At 47.9% G+C, this 21007-nt stretch overlaps 1 protein-coding gene across 2 annotated transcripts in view; it reads left to right on the top strand.

The window, feature by feature from the left end:
• ADAMTS9 (ADAM metallopeptidase with thrombospondin type 1 motif 9) overlaps nucleotides 1-20527 on the top strand; it is a 160787-nt gene extending 140260 nt beyond the window's left edge. For both annotated transcript variants that reach the window (XM_047096973.1, XM_047096972.1), the window contains 8 exons: nucleotides 1732-1926; nucleotides 2990-3122; nucleotides 3665-3759; nucleotides 3875-3969; nucleotides 4062-4195; nucleotides 5992-6083; nucleotides 10939-11043; nucleotides 20438-20527. In XM_047096973.1, the coding sequence (XP_046952929.1) occupies nucleotides 1732-1926; nucleotides 2990-3122; nucleotides 3665-3759; nucleotides 3875-3969; nucleotides 4062-4195; nucleotides 5992-6083; nucleotides 10939-11043; nucleotides 20438-20527 (939 nt within the window). The remainder of the gene's footprint in view (nucleotides 1-1731; nucleotides 1927-2989; nucleotides 3123-3664; nucleotides 3760-3874; nucleotides 3970-4061; nucleotides 4196-5991; nucleotides 6084-10938; nucleotides 11044-20437) is intronic.
• The last annotated feature ends 480 nt before the right edge of the window (nucleotides 20528-21007 follow it).

The raw sequence follows: 21007 nt of genomic DNA, 5'->3' as shown, positions 1-21007 counted from the left end.
AGTTCAAGAGCCACAGCAAGCCATGCCTTCTCTCTAGGACCTCTGTCCCCTGGAGAGTTGAGTGCTTTTCTCTGAGCTCTCCTTGAATTTGAGCAGGCCTGGGCCAGATGGGAAAAGAGCACCCCATCACCCCTGGCTCATCATGTATTTCTCGGCTTAGGCCTGAAGTGCATCATTAATGCAAGGAGCGCACATTCGTACCATTTCATCCTGCTTTGCTGTTATTTTCACATTAGAAAAGTAATATATGCTCATAATGAAGCAAGCACATGACCCCCCAGGGCATGGAGAGTCAAGAGTAAGAGCTTCCCTGCCTCCTTCCTCCCTGCCAGTCCCCCTCCTCCCTCCCAGCCTAGACAGACCCAGCATTGGCTGGCGATCTGCCCACACACGAAACACCCCAGACCAGCCTCGCCCTCCCCGGGCCTGGCCTCTGCTGGCTCTTCAAGCATTTGAACAGTGGCAGCCGAAGAAGGAAGAAACATGCACAACATTTCCAGGTCTCGAGCCATCTGAAAAGGAAGGACGAGGGATGCTCCGTGTGCCTCTGGCTGGGCCTGTCACCCTCCTGCCTCCAGGACCTCTTCAAGAGGTATCTTCTCCCTGGAACAGGTAGTTATAGGAGACGAAAGCCACGTGGCTGAAAGCACCAGCTCAGGAGATGTTAGGAAAGAATGACACTGTGGCTTTTAATAGCTAGTGAGACCTCATGGATGCGCCCCCTGGAGAAAGCAGGCCATACCACTTGCTGCGGACTGGGTCGGGGGTTCATCCAGGACGCCTCCGGCAACCTTTGGTCTAGAGAATCCTGATCCTCTCGCTTAATTTTATGTGACACCTTCCCAGGGGATGGCCGCTTATCTGACCACATTGTCTAAAAAACACCATCAAAACTAAATTCACTACAATGCACTTTTATTTTCTAAATATATTGTATCGAGTGCTTAGCGTGGGAGGTTGAACCTACTTCAACATGGCGTCAATAACCAATTAGGTGTCTCATCACAGGAAGGATCTTGGACACTAGTAAGACGTCCTGTCTCTCTCCTTTGGCGTGTTGTTTGCATATTTGTAAATGCCGTGTAATGATGGTCAAAAGGTAAAGTGACTGCCTGATCTGGTTAGATAGGCAAAGAGATAGGAGAGCAGAAGGGTGACATTATCGGTCCAGATGTATGGGCAGGGAGAGCAAAGAGAGAAGGAGATTGAGTGCGGGGCAGACGGGAAAGGAAAACGAACAGAGCAGGAAAGGAAAACTGTGCCCAAGTCCCCTTTTGGCTAAGTGCTTGGGTTTCACCTGTAACTCAGGTGATCTGTGACACGCCCTCCTCCCATCCCCCGTGGCCACATCTCCAGTTTGGAGAAACATGTGCAGTGGGGCTATGGGGAGCGTCTAAATGGAACCAGGGACAGCTGGAGCCTCCTCCCCTCCTCCCCTCCTCCCCTCCTCCCCTCCTCCCCTCCTCCCCTCCTCCCCTTGAAATCCAAAGCAAGGGCTCAGGGCGCCTCGTCCCGCAGCGGGGGCCACACTAGATCCCCGAAGGCGACTTTTAGGGTTGTCTGTCCGCGGTGCGCTCGGGGCCTGCCGCTTGCAATGCACAAACAAGCTAATAAAGTGAGAGCTCTCTGCAGCGTCGTCCGGGGTCAACGTTGGATGTGGGGGTCAGGGGCCTATTGTGGGCTGCCCCCAGGCGCTGCTCCAGCTTCTCCTCCCACCCCCTGTTTTCCCAGTGCTCAGTGACCTGTGGAAAGGGCTACAGACAAAGGCTCGTCTCCTGTAGCGAGATTTACACCGGGAAGGAGAATTATGAGTACAGCTACCAAACGGCCGTCAATTGCCCGGGCACTCAGCCCCCCAGCGTCCATCCGTGCTACCTGAGGGAGTGCCCTGTGTCGGCCAGCTGGAGAGTCGGCAACTGGGGCAGCGTAAGTAGACTGTTGGGTGATCAAATGGGAAAGCTTTGGGATCCCAGACTTCATCTTAGACATGTCCTGCCTCGGCCGTCCCAAGGGATCCTCCTTCCGGGAGGGATGCTGGGAAGACACTGGCGTTAGCACCTCGAGGTGGGCTGATGGGAAGAGAAGGTTCCCTTCTCGTTCGGCAGGGTGGCCAAACCCAGAGCTTAGAGCACGGGCTCCGAAGCCAGACGCCCGCCCTGTGAATCCTGGCCCTCCTACTTGCCAGTTGAATGAGAGGTGCAACGCTTCTGTGTCTCTGTTTCCTCATCTGCAAAATGGGTGGTGGTGAAGAAGGGACGAGTTAATATGTAAACAGCTCATAGATCATAATAGCACACTTCACGTTATGCTTTTTTTACCACGATGTTTTTCCACACCAGCTCCCGGAACTCTGTCACCTAGTAAGAGTTACAGAAGAGTTCATTGTTGCTTCCGCGGTTAGGAAGTCAGCAGACTCTAGTCCCTCTTCAACGGGAGTATTTCACTGCATTAGGCGTACAATAAGCGCGAACATTTAAAATTGCGACTGTCCTTGGAGTATTGCCACCACCCCCTGTCTCCTGCCTACTAGGTTCTCAGTGTGGCCAAGCGATGAGACAAAGTACAGGATCCGTTGAAAGGGGTTAGGGTTTGAATCTTGGCTCTACCGTGACCTTGAACAAGTTTCTTGACATTTGGGCCCCAATCTCCTCTCTGTAAAAATAGAATAATGGGAGTACTAGCTCAGAAAATTTTTGTAAGGCTTAAATGAGAAAATTATATATCGTATATATATGTCATATATATAAGTATATATGTTATGCATGTAAATATAAATACACAGGTAAGATACACGCATATATGAACGTGGATGTATAATGCTTAGCACAGAGACTGCTCCACTGTAAGTGTTGCACCTACGTCAGCACTTGTTTTCAGCAGCCTAGGGTCTGAAATGACACCTCGGACGTGGAGCTGTGAGCCCCGCGTCATTAGACCCCAAGCCTCCCGGGTTCCGGGGCTGCATCACTGACTCTGGTCTGCCTTCCAGTGCTCAGTGTCCTGTGGTGTGGGAGTGACACACAGATCTGTGCAGTGTTTAACCAACGAGGACCAGCCCAGCCACTTATGCCCTTCCGACCTGAAGCCAGAAGAAAGGAAAACTTGTCACAATATCTATAACTGTAAGTGGGCCAGCTGAAGCCCTTTCTCCGGAGCACGAAGACCAGGGTTTCCTTGTTCGTTTGCCCACCCTCATTGGAAATAGAGAATTTATAAGATAAATATATAGTGCTGGGGATGAAATGCACAGCGTGAAAACCATAGTCAACACTGCCGTATGCTACGTTTGGAAGTCGCGGAGAGAGTAGATCCTAAAAGTTCTCATCAAAAAGAAAAAAAAATATTTTTATACATCTATCTGTTGGAAATGATGGATGTTAACTAAACTTAGTGTAACTATTCACAATCTGTAGGAGTCAAGCCACTATGCTCTATGCCTTAAATCTATACACTGCTATAGGTCAGTTACCTCTCCATAAAACTCAAAGAAAAAAAAAAACATTTACCCCCAAAAAGGGAAAGAATTTATTCTAAGGAAATTATCCCCACCCCGTGCCTTTTCAAGCTGCAAAGTGTTAGTGTGAACAGTATCATCCATTCCCCAGGCAGACAGCAGGGGGATCCGGGAGCATCACACTCCATTTGTACGTTTCGTGGTTTCTAGGTGAGTTACCCCAGAACTGCAAGGAGGTAAAGAGACTGAAAGGTGCCACTGAAGACGGTGAATACTTTCTGCTCATCACGGGAAAGCTCCTGAAGGTGAACGATGGATATCAGTCATTATTTCTAGAATGATTGGAGAGGGAGTCGCCCTGGGTCCCATGGTCTCACCTCTGAGCTGCTCTTCCTAGGTTATCTCTGGCCTCTCTTTCAGATATTCTGTGCAGGGATGCAGTCTGACCACCCCAAAGAGTTCATAACCCTGGTCCATGGTGACTCAGAAAACTTCTCCGAGGTATACGGGCACAGGTAGGAGCGTTCGGGCTCGGAAGGGCACAGACAGCTGGAGATGCCCCGGAAGTAGCTGCCATCCTCACCAGAACATTCTCTCTGTGACGTAGGCTGCACAACCCAACCGAATGTCCCTACAACGGGAGCCGACGGGATGACTGCCAGTGTCGGAAGGACTACACGGCAGCTGGGTTTTCCAGCTTCCAGAAAATCAGAATAGACCTGACCACGATGCAGATAATAAGTAAGTCCGGTAGAATGTCACGGAGAAGGGGACGTGCTCATTCCTCTCCCCATTCAGCCAGCGCACTGCACTCCGCACACTGGCCGGGGGCAAGGCTCTGAGATGCTGCGGGGGAACGAGATGGGTTGCCTTGCCATCCAGCGACGACAGCTGGGGTCCAAGCTGCGTGAGGGCGGGGTTGGCTCCTTTCCGTTTTACTGCTGTACAGCGAGTCCCTGGAAGGTGCCTTGCCCAGGGCGGAGCTCCCGTCAGATTTGTAAGAAACGAACGCGTGGAGTAGGTGAAGGCCACTAAAAGGGGACCACTGCAGTGGGGGGAGTCAGGACGGCATCCCCCAAAATATGACACTGAACCTCACATCTTAAGGTCAAGTAGCAGTTAGCCAGGCACAGGGTATCGGCGTGGGGAAAGGAAGGGTAGTAGCAGAAGCTTTGAAGGGAGAAGACAGAGCAGCTGCATGCCTTAAAGAGATTCTCATGGAATCTTCCATTCCCCCAACCGCCTCCCCCCTGCACAGTGCACACACATGCAGGGGGACACAGCTAATTTTATCCAGTTGTCAATTTACAGAAGAAAAGCGGACCACGGGCTTGCCCCTTGTAACCAGCCTCCACGCGAGCTGATTTCATCCTGCAGCCAACACTGCCTTTTCGTAGGGACGTTAATCACAGGCGTGGTTGTAGACAGCTGAACGATCCAAACGTGTTCCCTCGAATAGAGGAAAAACAGAAATAATGAATAATTAATTTTTGCTCATTACCGTTGCTCCCGTAATATTGCATCGCTTTCCCCTCGAGGTGGATGAAACTTGATTTGTACCAAGCTACTTTTTATCGCCTTCCGCGAGCCTGATGGGGGCTCAAGGCAGAGAGTCTGCAGTTTTTCCACTTAGAAAAACACTCCAGCTGAGACTCGGGGCTTCGGTGTGCCGTGGCCACAAGGGCCCCTCTCTTTGCGGGACAGGGAGCTCAGACTTCCTTCCCACTGGAGCTCGGTTAACTGTAGAAAAAGATGAAGGGCTCTTGCTGTTCCCGAAAGGCAAGGCGGAGAGGTAAAAGTGGCCTCTCCTTCCACCAGCGATGGCTTTTGCGAGATCCTTGCTTCGACTCCTCCTGCTCTGTGTAGCGCTGCTCTCCGGAGCTATGAAGAGGTTAAAAACACAAGCATTGTTTTCATTGGATTTTTTTTTTTGAAACTCCAAGGTAGCCCCAAACTTGAGAAACTGCCATTAATACTTTCAAGATGAGGGTTCTAACTGCGCCACATTTTGGCAGGCATAGTGCATTGGCCATGGGAGGGCAGCTAAAGCCCCAGGAAGTAACTCCTAAGTAGCTGGAGATACTTTTGTAGCCGATTTCTTCCCATCCTTACAGCTGGGAGGCTGTACGCAGGAGACTCACAGCCATCCAGTGACGCTTACCTTTAATGGACGTGATTCACGTATTTATTTATGTGAGAATCGATTCCAAAGTCATCTTAAACCCCCCTTTTGGCTTCCAAAGTCATCTTAAACCCCCCTTTTGGCTTCGCTCCCATGGAGAGACCGTGCAGATAAAACCCAGGGAGCGAGGCTCTTGAACCACAGATCCAAGGGGGAAAGCAGTGCACATCTGGATCTGTTGCACATCTGGATCTGTTTGCTCACTAATGACACTTCGGGTATTTTTTTTTTCTCTCTGCTCTCCCTCTTACTCTTTCTCTCACTATCCTTCTTCCCTCCCGCCTCCCTGTGACTGTCCTCCCTTCTGTACCTTTTCGGACTTCTCTCTTCTCTCCCTTTCTGCAAAACCCCGCAGCCACTGACTTACAGTTTGCCCGGACCAGCGAAGGACACCCTGTCCCTTTTGCCACAGCCGGGGACTGCTACAGTGCTGCCAAGTGCCCGCAGGTATGTGCTAAGGGCTCCCCCCACCGAGGACCCACGTCCCACTGTGCCCACAGGGGACCCCTGGCTGCTTCTGCTCCCGGGAATACAGTTAGAACAGCTGCTCTGGAGGGCAGTTTGGCCCCCTGCAGGAAGTCTCAGAGATGCTCCGAGCTACTCATCTAGCCATGCCACTCCTAGGAGTGTTTCCTAAGGAACCGCTCAGAGCTACATGGCAAACCTCTGCATGCAGCAAAATGCACCTGCTATAACGGTAAACATCTGGAAGCAGATTAGGCATCAGAGGGCAGGGGCTTTGCTTAAACAAACCGTGCTGGTTCACAGAGTGAATGTTATACAGTCAGTGACAGTCCAGTATAGCCTTCATGACTGGCTCTTTACGAAAATCACAAGTCCTGCTTTGTAGCATTTTTGCCAGCCTCCCAGGTGTCAATACTCTCGCTCCGCCCCGCCCCCACGCCCCGTAACTGATTTCAAGCCACCAGCATTATGTCCCCAAATGGGGAGTCCGGCAGAAATGCACACGATCGGCTCTCACAAGCCAGGACGAGCGCGCTCTAACCCACCACCACGGTCAGCCGTTACAAATTGTAAACGTTGTGTGACAGAAAAACTGCTATCCCTCCTTAGATGTATAAAACGTGTAGTGTCCAGACGAAGGGCAAGTTTATCATCGTCTGCTGGATTTGCTGTTCAGCAGAGCCGCTCAGCGGCCATCTCATTGCCCAGCCACACTGCCACACGCCCTTGCCGCCCTGGAGGTGTGGATATTTTGAAACGCGCCGTCGTAAGGATCTGCCTGGCGCCACTTTTGCAAAATCGGCATCATCTTTGCAAGAAGCTGCGGCCCTGAGAAGGCGTGACGAATTCCGTGATTCCGGCCAGGAGAACTTGGCCCCAGTTCTGGCTTTGGTTCGAAAGGGGTCCTCACGAGGCCGTTGCTAAACTCTGGGCCAGGAGTTTCCCACTCCGCCCCCCCCCCCCCCGGGCCTTCAAAAGTCCGGGGACCAGGACGGGGAGCTGCATTGGGAATCCTAGGACGGGGAGCTGCATGGGGAATACACCATCTCCCCAGGATGGGTTTAGGCCCAATCAGAGACCATCCGAAGACAAACACATCTGAATTTTCTTTTAACAAAGTGTTTTCTCAGCCCCCAGCTTCAGAAAGCAATGCTAAACATTTTAGGGAAGTGAAAAGGAAGCTCTCAGGGAGAAAGAAAATAAACAAAGGACATAATGGTAAAAGGGGGCCTCTCCTCTATTACCCAGGAATTGAAAACTTTTGAAGTGCTGTTTCTTTAGAGCAGCAGATGACTTCAAACACCCCACTGGTGTGGGTTGCATTTTAACAGCTAATAGATTAGCCCTGTCCTGCCTTTTTCAAAAGTCTGAGGATTTTCTTGTTTCTCTCTGCGCATCTTTGGGGAAGTTTAGGTAAATGAAAGGTAATCTGCATTCATTTCTTTTAATAATTCAGAGACAAATGAACTTATTGATTTGCTAAATCCTGACCCTGAAGCAATTGCTAAATGAGAAAACCCAAAGCCCTTGAGAAGCTAATTTGTATTTTTTCCTAGCCTGTTCTTCAAGCCATATCAGGGCTTTTCAGAACTCAATCCCTTAGACATTTATTGAGCACCAGCTCCGTATACTGATGAAAGCCCTGAGTTTTGCAGACGGGTTTTCCAGGAAAAGGTCCGCAGAAGCACCCCTGTGCGAGGAGCTTTGGAGCGGTCGGCCCCTCCTGAGACCTGCTGATTGCACAGAAGCCAAAGGGAATGTGCTGTTTCCTCCTCGTTCACACTGTGGCTTTGGCGACTTACTTAGCAGTAAGAGCAGGTCCCCCAAGGGCCCTCAACGGGAAATGTAGCCAGGATGTGTTTTCCTCTTCTGACCACAGGGAATGCGGCGTTACTGTTACTGATGCTGGTATTGGTAGCATTTACTGAGTGTTTTCTAGAGTTTAGACTTGGCTCAGCATTCCTAGGTCGGTGTGGCATGTCACCCCACAGCAGCCACCAGCGAGAATGTCCCCCCTTTTCAGATGAGAAAATGGAGTCACAGAGACGCCGGGGGTGGGGGTGGGGGGCTTGCCCAAACCCACACAGCTGGTGCTCAGTAGAGGCGGGATTTGATCCCAAATGTGTCTGAGTGCAAATCCATGATGGCAGACGGGTCTGCCTGACCCCACTCGCAGAGAGGACTTTGCAGCCTTCTCCTTTGTCTGAACAAAGAACAAAACCTCTCCTAGCCTCAGGCACATCTTCCTCAAATCCCTCTGGATCCCCCAGTGCATGCATAACCCGGAATTACTTTTACCCTCTTAAATCAGCCACAGGAGGTAGTAGCTATAACGTTCACACCCTCTACCCCTCGAAGATGAGGGCTGTAGGGGCAAAGATGTCTCACCTGGAGCTCAGAGGACAGTAAGTCTTCACTCCTCACGGGACCCTTAACTTAAGGTGGTCATTATCCGCTGAAAACGTAGGTCCCCTGTGCTGGAAAAGGTGGAAAGAGAACGAGGAGGAAGACTGCCCGTTCCATCGGGTCTGTCACCCGCTCCGAGAGGGCAGATCTAGCCAGACGTGTGTATGGAAGGTGCTCAGACACCGGACGCCCGGATCAGCGGGGGGAGTTCTTGGGCCAGAAGGCAGGTCGGGGGCCGGGCCCTTGCAGGAACCTTGAGGTCAAAGCAGATCACGCTACCTTCTCCTGCAGTGCAGGGGGAACAGACCATCCGCATGGGAAGCAGGATGGGAAGGGGAGAAAGAGAGGGATGCTCAGCTGCACTGGGGTCTGGTCATAATGAACGGTGTGAACACGGCCTCAGGACAGGCAGGAGAGTGAAATAAGGAAATGGCAGGTGAGAAAGCAGAGCTGGGAGAGGTGTGTATCTGAGGAGGCCGGGCAACACTGGGCTTCGTGCCTCAGGGCAGCCACAATCGCGGACATTTACTGAGGCCACTTCGCCTACCAACCACGAACGCCTGTAGGGTACTGTCATAATTTCCAAAAATACTTTTTAAATATCACCTACTCTGTGCCAGGTAATGAGTTACATGCACTATACCTTCTACCTCACCCCCCTCCTATTTGCATCGTAGGCGTTACTAACCCATTTTACACATGGACTCAGGAAAGTTAAGCCTACACGAAAAGTAGAGGAATCTGGATTCTAGGAAAAATCCAAACGGTCACAACCAGAGTTTCTCACCGTCAGCACTATCAGTGTTTTGGACTGGATCGATCTCTGTTGTAGGGACTGTGCTGTGCATCGCAGGCTATTTAGCAGTACCTCTGGTCTCTGCCCTCCAGATGCTAGTAACACACACACACACACACACACACACACACACACACACCTGACAGTTATGACAACCAGAAAGATCTCTAGATAATTACCAGATTTCCCCCCAGGGGCAAAATCGTCCCCTGCAGAGAGCCACTAACTTCGATGCTCGCATCACTTCCGAGAATTGGAATGTTATTTTGTCCCCATGTCATACGTGTGGAATCTAAGGCTCCAAAGGGGTTGATAACCTCTGCTTAGGAAATAGTGATGGCACTGACACAGAGAGGGAGCCTGCAGGCCACCTCTAGTCCTGCCAGGTCATAGTGGACAAGCCAGGATGGAATATTTATTAACAATCTATCAACCGCCTATGTGTTACAGACCATTATTGATATAAATAAAGCAATGCCAAGTCCCTCCCCTAAGTCTACTGTTCCTCTTGGAGCGAGACACCCAACACAAAACCAATAACCAGGATTTCTGAAGTCAGGTACCAGCCGTGTGCTGCATGGCTAATTTCATTTATCCCTCCCTACAGTAGGCTGAGGCAGATACTGTTACTATCTTCCATTTTACAGGTGGACAAAGTGAGGTTCTGAGATTTCATCCCCCCTCTCCCTCCCTGAAAGAGCCCGATTTTAACATAGGCCTGGCCGGCGCGGAGTCCGCCTCGCCTTATTAAAGACTGCTTTGACAAAGTACGGGACCGTGTCAGGTTCCGAGAGGAAACATTCACCGCGAGCGTGTTGGTGCAGAACATTTTCAGATCTGAAACCGCTCCTTGTGGGGGAGGAAGCCTCAGCAAAGTATTTCAGGTGCCTTTGTGGAGTCATTTTTGCAAGCGAGGGAGAAACAGAGACAGATGGGCAACGCAGGAGAGGAGCTCTGCGGCGGCGTCTCCTTAGAAATAAACGTGGAAACACCGAGGCCCGGTTTTGAAAGGAATCCTGGAGCGGGTTGGGATCCGGGATCCCCGGCCTGGAAGAGGCGGTCCCGCTGCAGGCTGTGTAGAACGGGCCGCGCGCGCCCTCTGCTGGCCGTCCCGGAGAGCGCACCTGTCCTTTGAAGTCCCGCCCTGCTGTGCTTAGGACGCGCAGTGCTCAGCGTGGCGGGGAAGCGGAGGCCCGGGAAGCTTTGGCAGCGAGATCTTGTTAGAAAAATTACACTGTGGCATTTTGTTCCTGAAGGAATCTGATAATTGTGAGCAACATCAGGATTGCTGGGTTAGGGAGGCAGAATGGCGCTGGTTGAGAGCGAGGACTTTGAAGTCAGGAAAATGTGAGTTGGCCTCGCACTGTCTCCTGCAGAAGCTAGTCACCTCCACCGGGCCTTAGTTTCCCCATCTGTAAAGAGAACGCCTTCAGAGAGCTCTCGTAGGCATGCATGTAAAGTGCCTGGCCCAGACTTCCCCCCACCTTCCAAAAAAAAAAAAAAAACCACCCTCATTAATTAGTAGCTATCGTAATTAATTAATGTCCTTCTCCTTTCCAAGGGCCCTTCATTGTGTGGCCTTTGCTTAGGACATCACGTGGACTAAAGGTCTTTTTCATTGGCTATTTATTCCAGGGTCGTTTTAGCATCAACCTTTACGGGACCGGCCTGTCTTTAACTGACTCAGCCAGATGGATATCACAAGGGAACTACGCGGTCTCCGACATTAAGAAGTCCCCGGTAAGGTGACCTAGTGGCTTCCGTTGGGTTTTGGTGTTTTCTCTTTCCTTCCTTCCTTGCCGGGTCTGTTGTGGTGGTGCTAAAGGGACGAACGCGCTTTCCCGCTTGCTGAAACTATTTTGCAAAGTGTCAGGAAGGAAATTTAGGACATAAATTGAAGGTGAAGCAAGTGTAAGTTGAGTTTATCCGAAAGAGCCTTGCTTCACTTCCGGTGAATCCTTCCCTGAGTCCTCAACCTGTGAACCATCCGAGTAATTGGACGATGCCTAACGGGGAAGCTGAAAGCAGTTAAGAAGCCTCTGAGAGAGGGTGCAGCTCCAACACCTTGCAATTAGCCAACATTAGATTCCTTTTGTGAACGTAGGGCACAGGATGTTTGTTTGTTGTTGTTGTAAGAAAAAATGGAAATACAACAGAGGCTGGAAGGTAGGGATGTTATCAGGTGATGTTCGCAGAGCGTTCGAGAAACACTCAGGGGTTTCACAGTTACCAGGTTTTCATGCTCAAAAATCCTGCCACTCAAGGTGTGGTCCACATAGAGCATCAACATCACCTGAGGCTTGTTGCAAATGCAGTTTCTGGGGGCCCGTGGCTTCTAAGTCCGGATCTGCCGCTGAACAAGGTCTCCAGGTGGATCATAAGCAAGGCACAGCTTGAGAAACCCTGGTCTCGGCGGTGTTTCTCAGAATCCCCTGGAAAAGTTTCAAATGCATGTGCCCAGACCCCAGCCAGACTGACTGAATGGGAACCTCCCAGGCAGGGGTAGAATTTTTAACTCCCGTGTATATACCCAGGACAGAAACTGCTGCGTGTTCCAGCCTTCCCTCAGTTCTGAGAACCTGCGACAGGAACCTGACCCCAAAGACAAAGGGGAAATTTACCAGAGTATGGCCTGTGGTCCCAGGTCCTGCTTCAGCCGTGACCCTCGCACGGGGTCTCCTCAGAAATGTGGCTGGGGGAGGACAAAGAGGAAGAGAACGGGGAAAGGGGTTATCATTCCAGAGTAGGGTTGCCGGATGAAGTAGAGGACGCCCAGTTAAATTTGAATTTCAAATAAGAAAGGAACATTTTTTCTTTTTACTACATGCATGTCTTAAACACTGTGTGGGACATATTTATTCTAAAAAGATTACTTGTTGCTTATTTGAAACTTACATCTAACTCAGTGCCCTGTATTTTTATCTGCTAAAACTTATCAAAATGAGTATAAAGAAGAAATTCAAGCTGCTCCCCCCCCCCCCCAGGAAGGGACGAAACATCCAATTGTGACTTCCCAGGGAAATCCCTGAGTTTCTAGAGCCCCAGTTTTCAGCTTCCAGGGTTAAATTTGTCTATGGGAAAAAAAAAAGAAAAAAGAAAAATCTGACTCCCGTCTTGCTCAAAGCCAGTCCCCATTGATTGCTCCTAAATCATTCAACGTTTTCCTTTGCACTGAAAGGAATAAAGATAGCTGATAGACGGCCCGCCTGCTTTAGAATGTGCCACCAAATGATTATGTTCTTCCACACCACTACCCCCCAGGGGCCATATATTATGTTTCAGTCACTCCGAGGGACAACAACATTAACTGCCCAAAACGTGGTCAGACACGAAGCAGGATTCCGTAGGAAACCGTGTATGTAGACTCCGTTAGCTAAGTTTCAATCCCGTCAGCCCTTATCAGTATTGTTGTTTGCATCCAGAACCTAAAAATAATTACGGCGGAGAGCGCCACCTTCTGGAGAGAATGATCACTGCCCTGCAAAGACGGGTTGGCTGTTTCCCAAGCGTTTGGGGAGAAGTTCCGCCTTTCCTGGAGGGGGTTGGTTTGACATTTGCCTGCCAGCATTTTTTTCTTTTTTTAAATCTTGGTGTTCCGGAAAAAAAAAAAAAAAGAAAAAGAAAAAAAAAAGAAAAAAAAAAAACTCTTGGTGTTCCGTGACAGCCCAGAGAGCCGGAGCTCAAAATTAATCTCCAGGGTCTGCTGAGCACTCCTTGTGAATCCCTGGGAGCCCGGCCGGAGCCATCTGTGGCTCCTGGTTGCCATGCCACGTGCTGCCCTGTGTGCCTCACCTGCTTGTGGGGCTCTCAGAGCAGCATCCCCTGACTACGCGCCCCGAACACAGGCCTCCCTGGCCAATGACATTTGGAAGAAAATTGTATATTTTATTTCCTTCTTGAAGAGGCACGATAGGCCTGAGCTTACTAAAGGTTGGAATGAACTATACAGGAAGGAAGCCTGTGTGACTTTATCGAAACCAGTGTTGCCCTAAATCAGTGGTTCTCAAACTGGAGCGTGCATCACCTGCTGTGCTAGTTAAAAACACAGCCAGCCTCAGGAAGGGCCCCAAATGGACATTTCCAGCAGTTTCCTGGGTGGTGCTGATGGCCCTGGTCTCTGCCCACGTTTCCAGAACGGTTGGCCTGAGTTAGACCAACCCCAGAACCTTCTTTTCAAAGTTACACTTTTTTAGTTGCCCCCAAATAACCTGGTGTTCCTTAGAACACACTTTGCAAAACCCTGCAATGTCCTGCTCCCCCCATTACGTACTCGCGTGTTGCCCTGAGGGACTGAGGCCCTGCTTTGATTCAGGCTCCGATCATCCTCCCTTACTTTCCTGCTGTCTTCTGCTGAGAGCTACAAAGAAAAAGCCATGGTGAAAACCTCAATTCTCCAAACCTGGTTGGCAATAAAATGTTTTTCCCCAGCAAAACTACAGGAAGACTCCAGTTGTCCAGGGTGAAACTGAATCACCAGAATCACTTCTGGTGGCTGGCACCCCAGAGCACCAGGTGGGTCCCCACCCCACCTGGGAGCAAGGGACAGCCCTATTTCCCAGCGGTGCTTTAGCTGCACCTGCTGTGCACAGGAACTAGAGTTTCTACCCTGCTTGTGTGTGAGGGGGAGACCCACAGAAAGGGGAGCATGGCCCGGATGTGAGATCAGAAAGGAGATTTGGAATTCGGAGCTCCTCTGCCAGTGACATTCTGTGCCCCCTCAGCTCACAGATGTGCTCAGGATACGAAAAGGCCCTCAGCCCCATCCAGAGGTCTCCCGGGGCTCCCCACGCCCATCCTCAGAGCTGCTATCTGAACGTCCAGGAGGAGGTTCTGGAACAGCCTTGAGAGCTGAGCAGAGTGAAGGGAGGTTCACTTCAGGCCACATGGGAGAGGTGCCCACCAGTCTTCTTGCTTCTTTGCAGGCCTGGGGAATTTGTGGGGTCAGCAAGGGGCGAGGAGCGGGGCCTGTGTTTCTGAGGCCTGGCTGCCTGGCCCTGAGGCCTAACAGACATTCCTTACGCTGAGGGAGGGTTGTAGATTGAAGAATTGCTTTGAAATTCAAAATTAATGAATTTTGCATTGTCATAGAGGAGATGGCCTCAATTCATATCTGTTTTTAATTTATTTTTTTCATTTACATCCAAGTTAGTTAGCATGTAGTGCAACTGTGATTTCAGGAGTACGTTCCTTAAGGCCCCTTACCCATTTAGCCCATCCGCCCCCCCAACTACCCCTCCAGAACCCTCTGTTTGTTCTCCATATTTAAGAGTCTCTTACGTTGTGCCCCCCTCCCTGTTTTTAAATTGTTTTTGCTTCCCATATCTTGTAGCTCATTTACAACCAGTGGAGTTAGGGGAACACGAGATGAACGTGTTGGGGCGGGGTGCAAGTGTATACGTGGTCTGGAGTCAATGCTCATTCATCTTCCATGTACTGCCTCCTACCTCGTAGTTCACTTGTGAAAATCCAACTGTCCACAAACATAGAAATCATACTGCAGGCCAGGAGAGAAAAATGACATTTTAGACATGTGTGCTTTTTCTTCCATACGTTCCTGTAGAAGTTAGAGATTTAAATATATTCTAAATATTAAACAATGTGTATATTCACATATATGTGACTGTGTAGGGTTATATTGGGAAATATATATACCTCCCATGTTTTATGGGCAGTTCACCACCAGCACACTCCAAAGAAATGTACATCAGGGGCACCTGGATGGCTCAGTCAGTTAAGCATCTGACTCTTGATCTGGGCTCAGGTCATGATCTCACAGTTTGTGACTTCGAGCCCCGCGTCAGGCTCTGTGCTGACCGTGAGGAGACTGCTTGGAATTCTTTCCCTCCCTCTTTCTCTGTCCTTACCCTTACCCTGCTTATATGTTCTCTCTCTCTCTCTCAAAATAAATAAGTAAACTAAAAAAAAAAAAAAAAAAGAAAAAGAAAGAAAGAAATGTAAATCAATACGCTTCAAGAAAATCACAAGTAAAATCACAAAGCCTACCTCACGTTGATGGAGGAAACCAGAAAAATTTACGAAAAGTATGAAATACAAATTATTCATAATTGAGCAGAGAATCTCTCATTTTAATTATATGTAATAGCTCAAACTAAGCTAACAAAATATTCACTGAAAAGAGATTTTTAGAGTACTTGCTTTAATGAAGAAAATAAAAATGATTTATAATTAGTGTTTCATTGTATGTGAGTAGGTACTTCTAAGATGCTGGAAAGCATACCTTTTTCTCTGAAATAGGCACTGTTTCCATGACAATCATATTTATGCTAATCGTTCTCTTAGTATGTTTTTTTCTTTGTGTCCTGTAGTAAAAATGGTAAGTTTTAGCTCAGACTTGATCTAAATCACATTAACAGAGTCCCGATTAGTGAAATAGCGTGAACATTGCAAAGCCATTATCGGCACCTTTATAATTACCCAGACTTTTCTTCTTCTTCATGAGAAAAGACTATGATGGGGATCCACACATGAAAAACTGCCTTTATGATAATAATAGCTAGTATTTTTTGAGCACGCACATCAGGCCAAGAACTCTGCTAAGCGCTTTGCATACATTCTTGCTTTTATAGCAGATCTCTGAGGGCAGACAAATATTACCCCCGTTTTACAGATGTTCTAGGAAACTGAGGCTTAGAGAGTTGCTTAAACATGCAGTACAAGCCCCAGGCAGTCTGACTGTGGTTCTCTCTACTGCTGGGTCCAGAGAGAGTGTGAAGAAAGCATGAGCTTGTGTGAGACAGAAGACGTTCACAGCACGTCAGCAATTCTGAAGACCCACAGGCCAGCGATTTAGCCTCCAGAGAAGGTTCCTAGTTGGAAGGCTGTCTGGTCTGGCATCACATCCAGTTGATGGTATCAGATTGGCTCCAGAATTAATACGGGCCCCTAAAAGCAGGACCAGTCAGGGGCGCCTGGGTGGCTCAGTCGGTTAAGCCTCCGACTTCTGCTCAGATCATGATCTCACAATTCGTGGGTTCAAGCCCCACGTCTGGCTCTGTGCTGACAGCTCAGAGCCTGGAGCCTGCTTCCAATTCTGTGTCTCCCTCTCTCTTGGCTCCTCCCCCCCTCAAAAATGAATAAACATTAAAAAATAAGTAAATAAAAATGTTTAAAAAAAGTTTAAAAGGCAGAACCAATTTGAGTTTTAGAAATAGATCACTGTTCCAACTCAACATCACTCATAATCAAAGGCAAGCAAATTTTTAAAAGGGAGAGAAACTATCTTGTTCTCTTTGTTAAATTGACAAAGCTTTTCTTCCCTTTGTTTTTAAACAAGATTATCCGTTATTTGCAAGAGACTTTCACAGTTTGGCAATATGAACCAAACCTTCATGACCTTGACCCAGTTCTGGGAATGTAGCCCGAAGATATCCTGAAATGCAGGCACAAATATGGTTCATCACAATGTTTCGCTCGACAGTGAAAAATGTGAACCATCCAAGATGCCAAACATTGTGCAGGAATGAAAGGGTGGGGGGTGGCTAACACAACATGGGAAATTTACACAGTGACATATGATGTCACAATTAGACAAGGAGTTCTTCACAGCATGGTAAAGTGTTAGGGGAATTAATTCAGCAAGCGATCTGAATTGCGGGTCAAAAAGAAGAGTGTATATCAGCTTCAGCCTCTCATTCATTCATTCATTCATTCATTCATTTAAGAAATCTGTATTTAGTCCCAGCCTGAGCCATACACTGTTGGGCTCTAGAGACCTTGAAATTTAAAAAGACATTGGTCTTGAGCACCTGGGTGGCTCCGTCGGTTAAGCGTTCGACTCCTGGTTTCGGCTCAGGTAATGATCTCATGATTCTTGGGGTTCGAGCCCCACATTGGGCTCTGCACTGACAGTGCAGAGACTGCTTGGGATTCTTTTTCCCTCTCTCTCTGCCCCTCCCATGAGGATGCTCACTGGCTGTCTCTTTCTCTCTCACTCTCTCTCTTTCTCTTAAAATAGATAAACTTTAAAAGCAAAAGAAGACATTGACCGTGCCATCGTGGGGCTTACATTCTAGCAGGAAGACAGATGTAAAGAAAGTATTACCCAGTTTTATAGGATGCTATGTGGTAGGTAACTGGGTAAGGAAGATTTTTAAGAGAAAGTGGCTGCTAGGCTGGGTTCTGAAGAATTTAACAGTCAAAAACTGGGGTGGGCTAGTGCACACAGATGGGCAAGGGACACGGAAGAGAGTTCCAGGCATAGGCCATGGTATTGCATGTGCAAAGGCCCTGTGTTATAAGGGGCACGTCAGAAGAACAACCCAACGAAAGGCAGAGGTCAGGGGTGGGCTGGAGGGAAATGAGAGCATCTGGAGAGTCAGGAAGGGATCGACCGCAGGCCAGCAAACTTTTTCTGTGAAAAACTGAATAATGAATACTTACTTATAAATATTTTAGACTTTGCCGGCCAGGGGGCAAAAATCAGTGCTATTGTATATGTATTTATCTGACAAGAGTGAAAACAAATTTGCACAACATTTTTATTGATTCAATTTTAAAAATAATAATTGAGTACATATTTTTGTAAACATACTTAGCAGTGAGAACCATGGAATATTCAGAAATGATCATATTTTGCTTAAACTAGCTGCATATTTTGCTTAATTCTCTGTTGTCAAAGTTGATGATAAGTATTTGTTAACGCGGGTCAGCGATGAGATTTTCTGCATTTCATCTTTATAAACTTTCTTTTACACAAATAAGTATTGTCAACCACTGATATAGTCCACAACCATGTCCTTTTAATTGAGCATATTCACACCTTGGCAAGCATTTCTGGAATCCTGTTCGATTTTTCTCTTGGTATTCGCCCTTTCGTACGTCATTACATCACAGATTAAGCCCTTGCCATTGAAGGCAGGATAGAAGCTTCTCAAATGCCTTGTTAAATGGATTTTGAGATATGAAATTTGCTCGGCACTTAGCCCAAAGTCCAAAACATGGGGCGGGTGCTGCCACTCAAGCTCAGAAAGTACATTCACCAAAAATGTACGTGGCCTGAGGTACGGCTTCTTATCTTCATTCTCAGCAGAATGGAGAGCACGTAAAGCGGCTTCACCCTACTTACGATTGGAACAATGTTAATTGACGTTAAAATGACTTTACCCCAGGGTAAGCTGTGCCTGTAAATGCACTTTTGCCTTGAAATTCAGGTTCCATTCCCTAAGAAATATTGTCAGATCCATAGCAAAAGCTAATGCGCACAGCCAGGGGGGTGTCCAATTACAGCGACTGAGAGCGGCTCTCGTTCAGAAAAAAATGTTAATCCCAGCTCTGAGCTCGAAAGTTCACAGTCCAACCTGTCCACTGCTAAGTTATCAAACTGCTAGATGGCAGCATGGGTCAGGGCGTTCCGTTTCTAGTTCTGACAAGGAAAGTCTATAAAACTGATGATGGATAAGGTCGTGGTAGCAAAAGCTGTTCATCCTGGCTCTGTAACACCTGATGGATTCTTCTATTTTCCACCAGGCACCTACTGATGGATAATACGTTAAGTGATTATAGGCTTCAGACACCTTACGTTTTTATGAGCTTTGTAAATTTGACCAACTAAAGCTTTCTCTGCATTCACATACTTTTTTTTACCACTGTCAGTTGCCAACACATCTTGGTAGATTCCACTTCAGCTGTTCTGTGCTAGTGTTTTCTCAGCCTCTTTGAAATTGTCTTGCCTGAATTCATTTCCCACAGACTATTCCCGGAAGCCAAGTCTGCAGTCACTTCATGCTCAGCATCATCTCAAATAAACAACTGAATGATATCCATAATACCTACCTATCAGCTCATCAGGAGCCAAAAACAAAAAACAACACCCCCCCCCAAATTATTTGCCTCGTGTTTTAATTGATTATTGATGTTACTGTCAGTGTCATCGATTTTTCAAGCAACTGTTTTCCTCCCGAAAACGATTGTAGTCTTGAACAATTTATTTTCTCTGGACACATTTGTTCAGCTGTTAACAATGAAACAAGGATGTCTTTAACTCACCATGGGGCAAACTGTTTTCCCGGCTTAGCTAATACATCAGCCACTTGGAAACTTACTTGGTTTCATTATTTTTACTCAGTTTCATTTTTTTTTTAATTTCTTAATGTTTATTTATTTTTTGAGAGACAGAGAGAGACAGACCATGAGCAGGGGAGGGGAGAGAGAGGGAGACACAGAGCCCAAAGCAGGCTCCAGGCTCTGAGCTGTCAGCACTGAGCCCGATGCGGGGCTCAAACCCACGAACCGTGAGATCGTGACCTGAGCCGAAGTCAGTTGCTTAACCCAGGTGCCCCTACTCGGTTTCACTTTTTTATCGTTGGGAAGAAACAATGCTACGGTGAGATCTTCGGTTTTGAATTTTCTAAATTTATGACCATGGCTTTCCTTGTGAGTTGGAAACGTGTGCTGAGGCTGAGGTTGGTGACGATGGTGTATATTGTATTCTCCTGGCACAGCTGTGGTGTCATTGCATGAGAAACACAATGCTTTGCCATCTAAGTTTGATAACAGAATAGCTCACATACAACAGTGCCTTAAAAGAGGAACATACACAGTCCCTTTCCGTTTCTTGTTCTGACACGATGGTATGCGCTGGTAATGAAACAAAATACAATGTTAGGATATGGCAACACGCACAGCATTGCAAACGCTGTTAAGTCACCCCTGTGTCCCTGTGGTTTGCAGTATGCTGAGTCGCAGTGCAAAGCAATGAGAGCTGTCACCACCGTCCATCCTGCTCTTACAGCCCGGAAGCAGGCACAGACATTAAGTGAATGAATGAATGAACATGGCTGTGTTCCAATAAAACTTTATTATGGATACTGAGCCTTGAATTTCGTATAATTTTCAAATGTCAGGAGATTCGGTTCTTGGTTTGCTGCTTCTCGCCGTTGAAAAAATGTCAGCACTATTCCTGATCGATGATTGACGAGCCACACAGAAACAAGCTGGATTGGACCCACAGACCATAGTTTGTCAGCCTCTGCTTTAGACCGTGTGGGGACGTTGGGGTCTGCTTCTATTCAGAAGGCCTACCTCCCGTGCATGCAAGAAAGATGTCCAAAAAGCCAGCGCAAGCCTTGGAAACACTAGTCGGGCAGGGAGTCTGAGAGCATGCGTTTTCTTGCAGGACGGTACCCGAGTCATGGGAAAATGCGGTGGCTACTGTGGGAAATGTACTCCGTCCTCTGGCACTGGCCTGGAGGTTCGAATTTTATAGTTAAGGTAAGTAGGTCCCACGTTTCTCTCTCTCTCTCTCTCTCTCTTATTTTGTAAACTCACGATTAGCAAATGTAGCCAAGTCATTTGCCCCCGGAAAGGTTACTGTTAAGCATCTTGAAACTGACTGGCTGTTCTAACTTTTTCTTTCCTGTTCATCTTCCCTGTTCATCTGTTCTCCGCCCTTGGATAGGAGGTCCCTAGGCTTTCTGCGTCAGATTCCTCTGCAGTTTTTCTTTAAAAACTTAGCCAGGCTCCATCTCTAGAGGTCCTGAGGTCTCTGGCGCATCTAAGAATCTGTATTTTTGATACAGGGAATTCTGATTCAAGTGACTTACGGATTAACTTTTGAGATACTGCCCGAGGGTACTGCGTTAATAATATTCATGACATTCATTGAGCTGTGACTGTGCCAGGCACCAGGCTGAACACTTTGCTGGCATTATTTCATTGAACCTCATAGTAAAGCCACAAGAGGGGC

Source organism: Lynx rufus, unplaced genomic scaffold (assembly GCF_022079265.1).
Source record: "Lynx rufus isolate CCGP_SWC_20201006 ecotype Redwood Valley unplaced genomic scaffold, mLynRuf1.p SCAF_4, whole genome shotgun sequence".
NCBI classification, from domain to species: domain Eukaryota; kingdom Metazoa; phylum Chordata; class Mammalia; order Carnivora; family Felidae; genus Lynx; species Lynx rufus.
The sequence above is the reverse complement of the archived record's forward strand: the minus strand, read 5'-3'. Positions and strand labels throughout refer to the sequence as shown.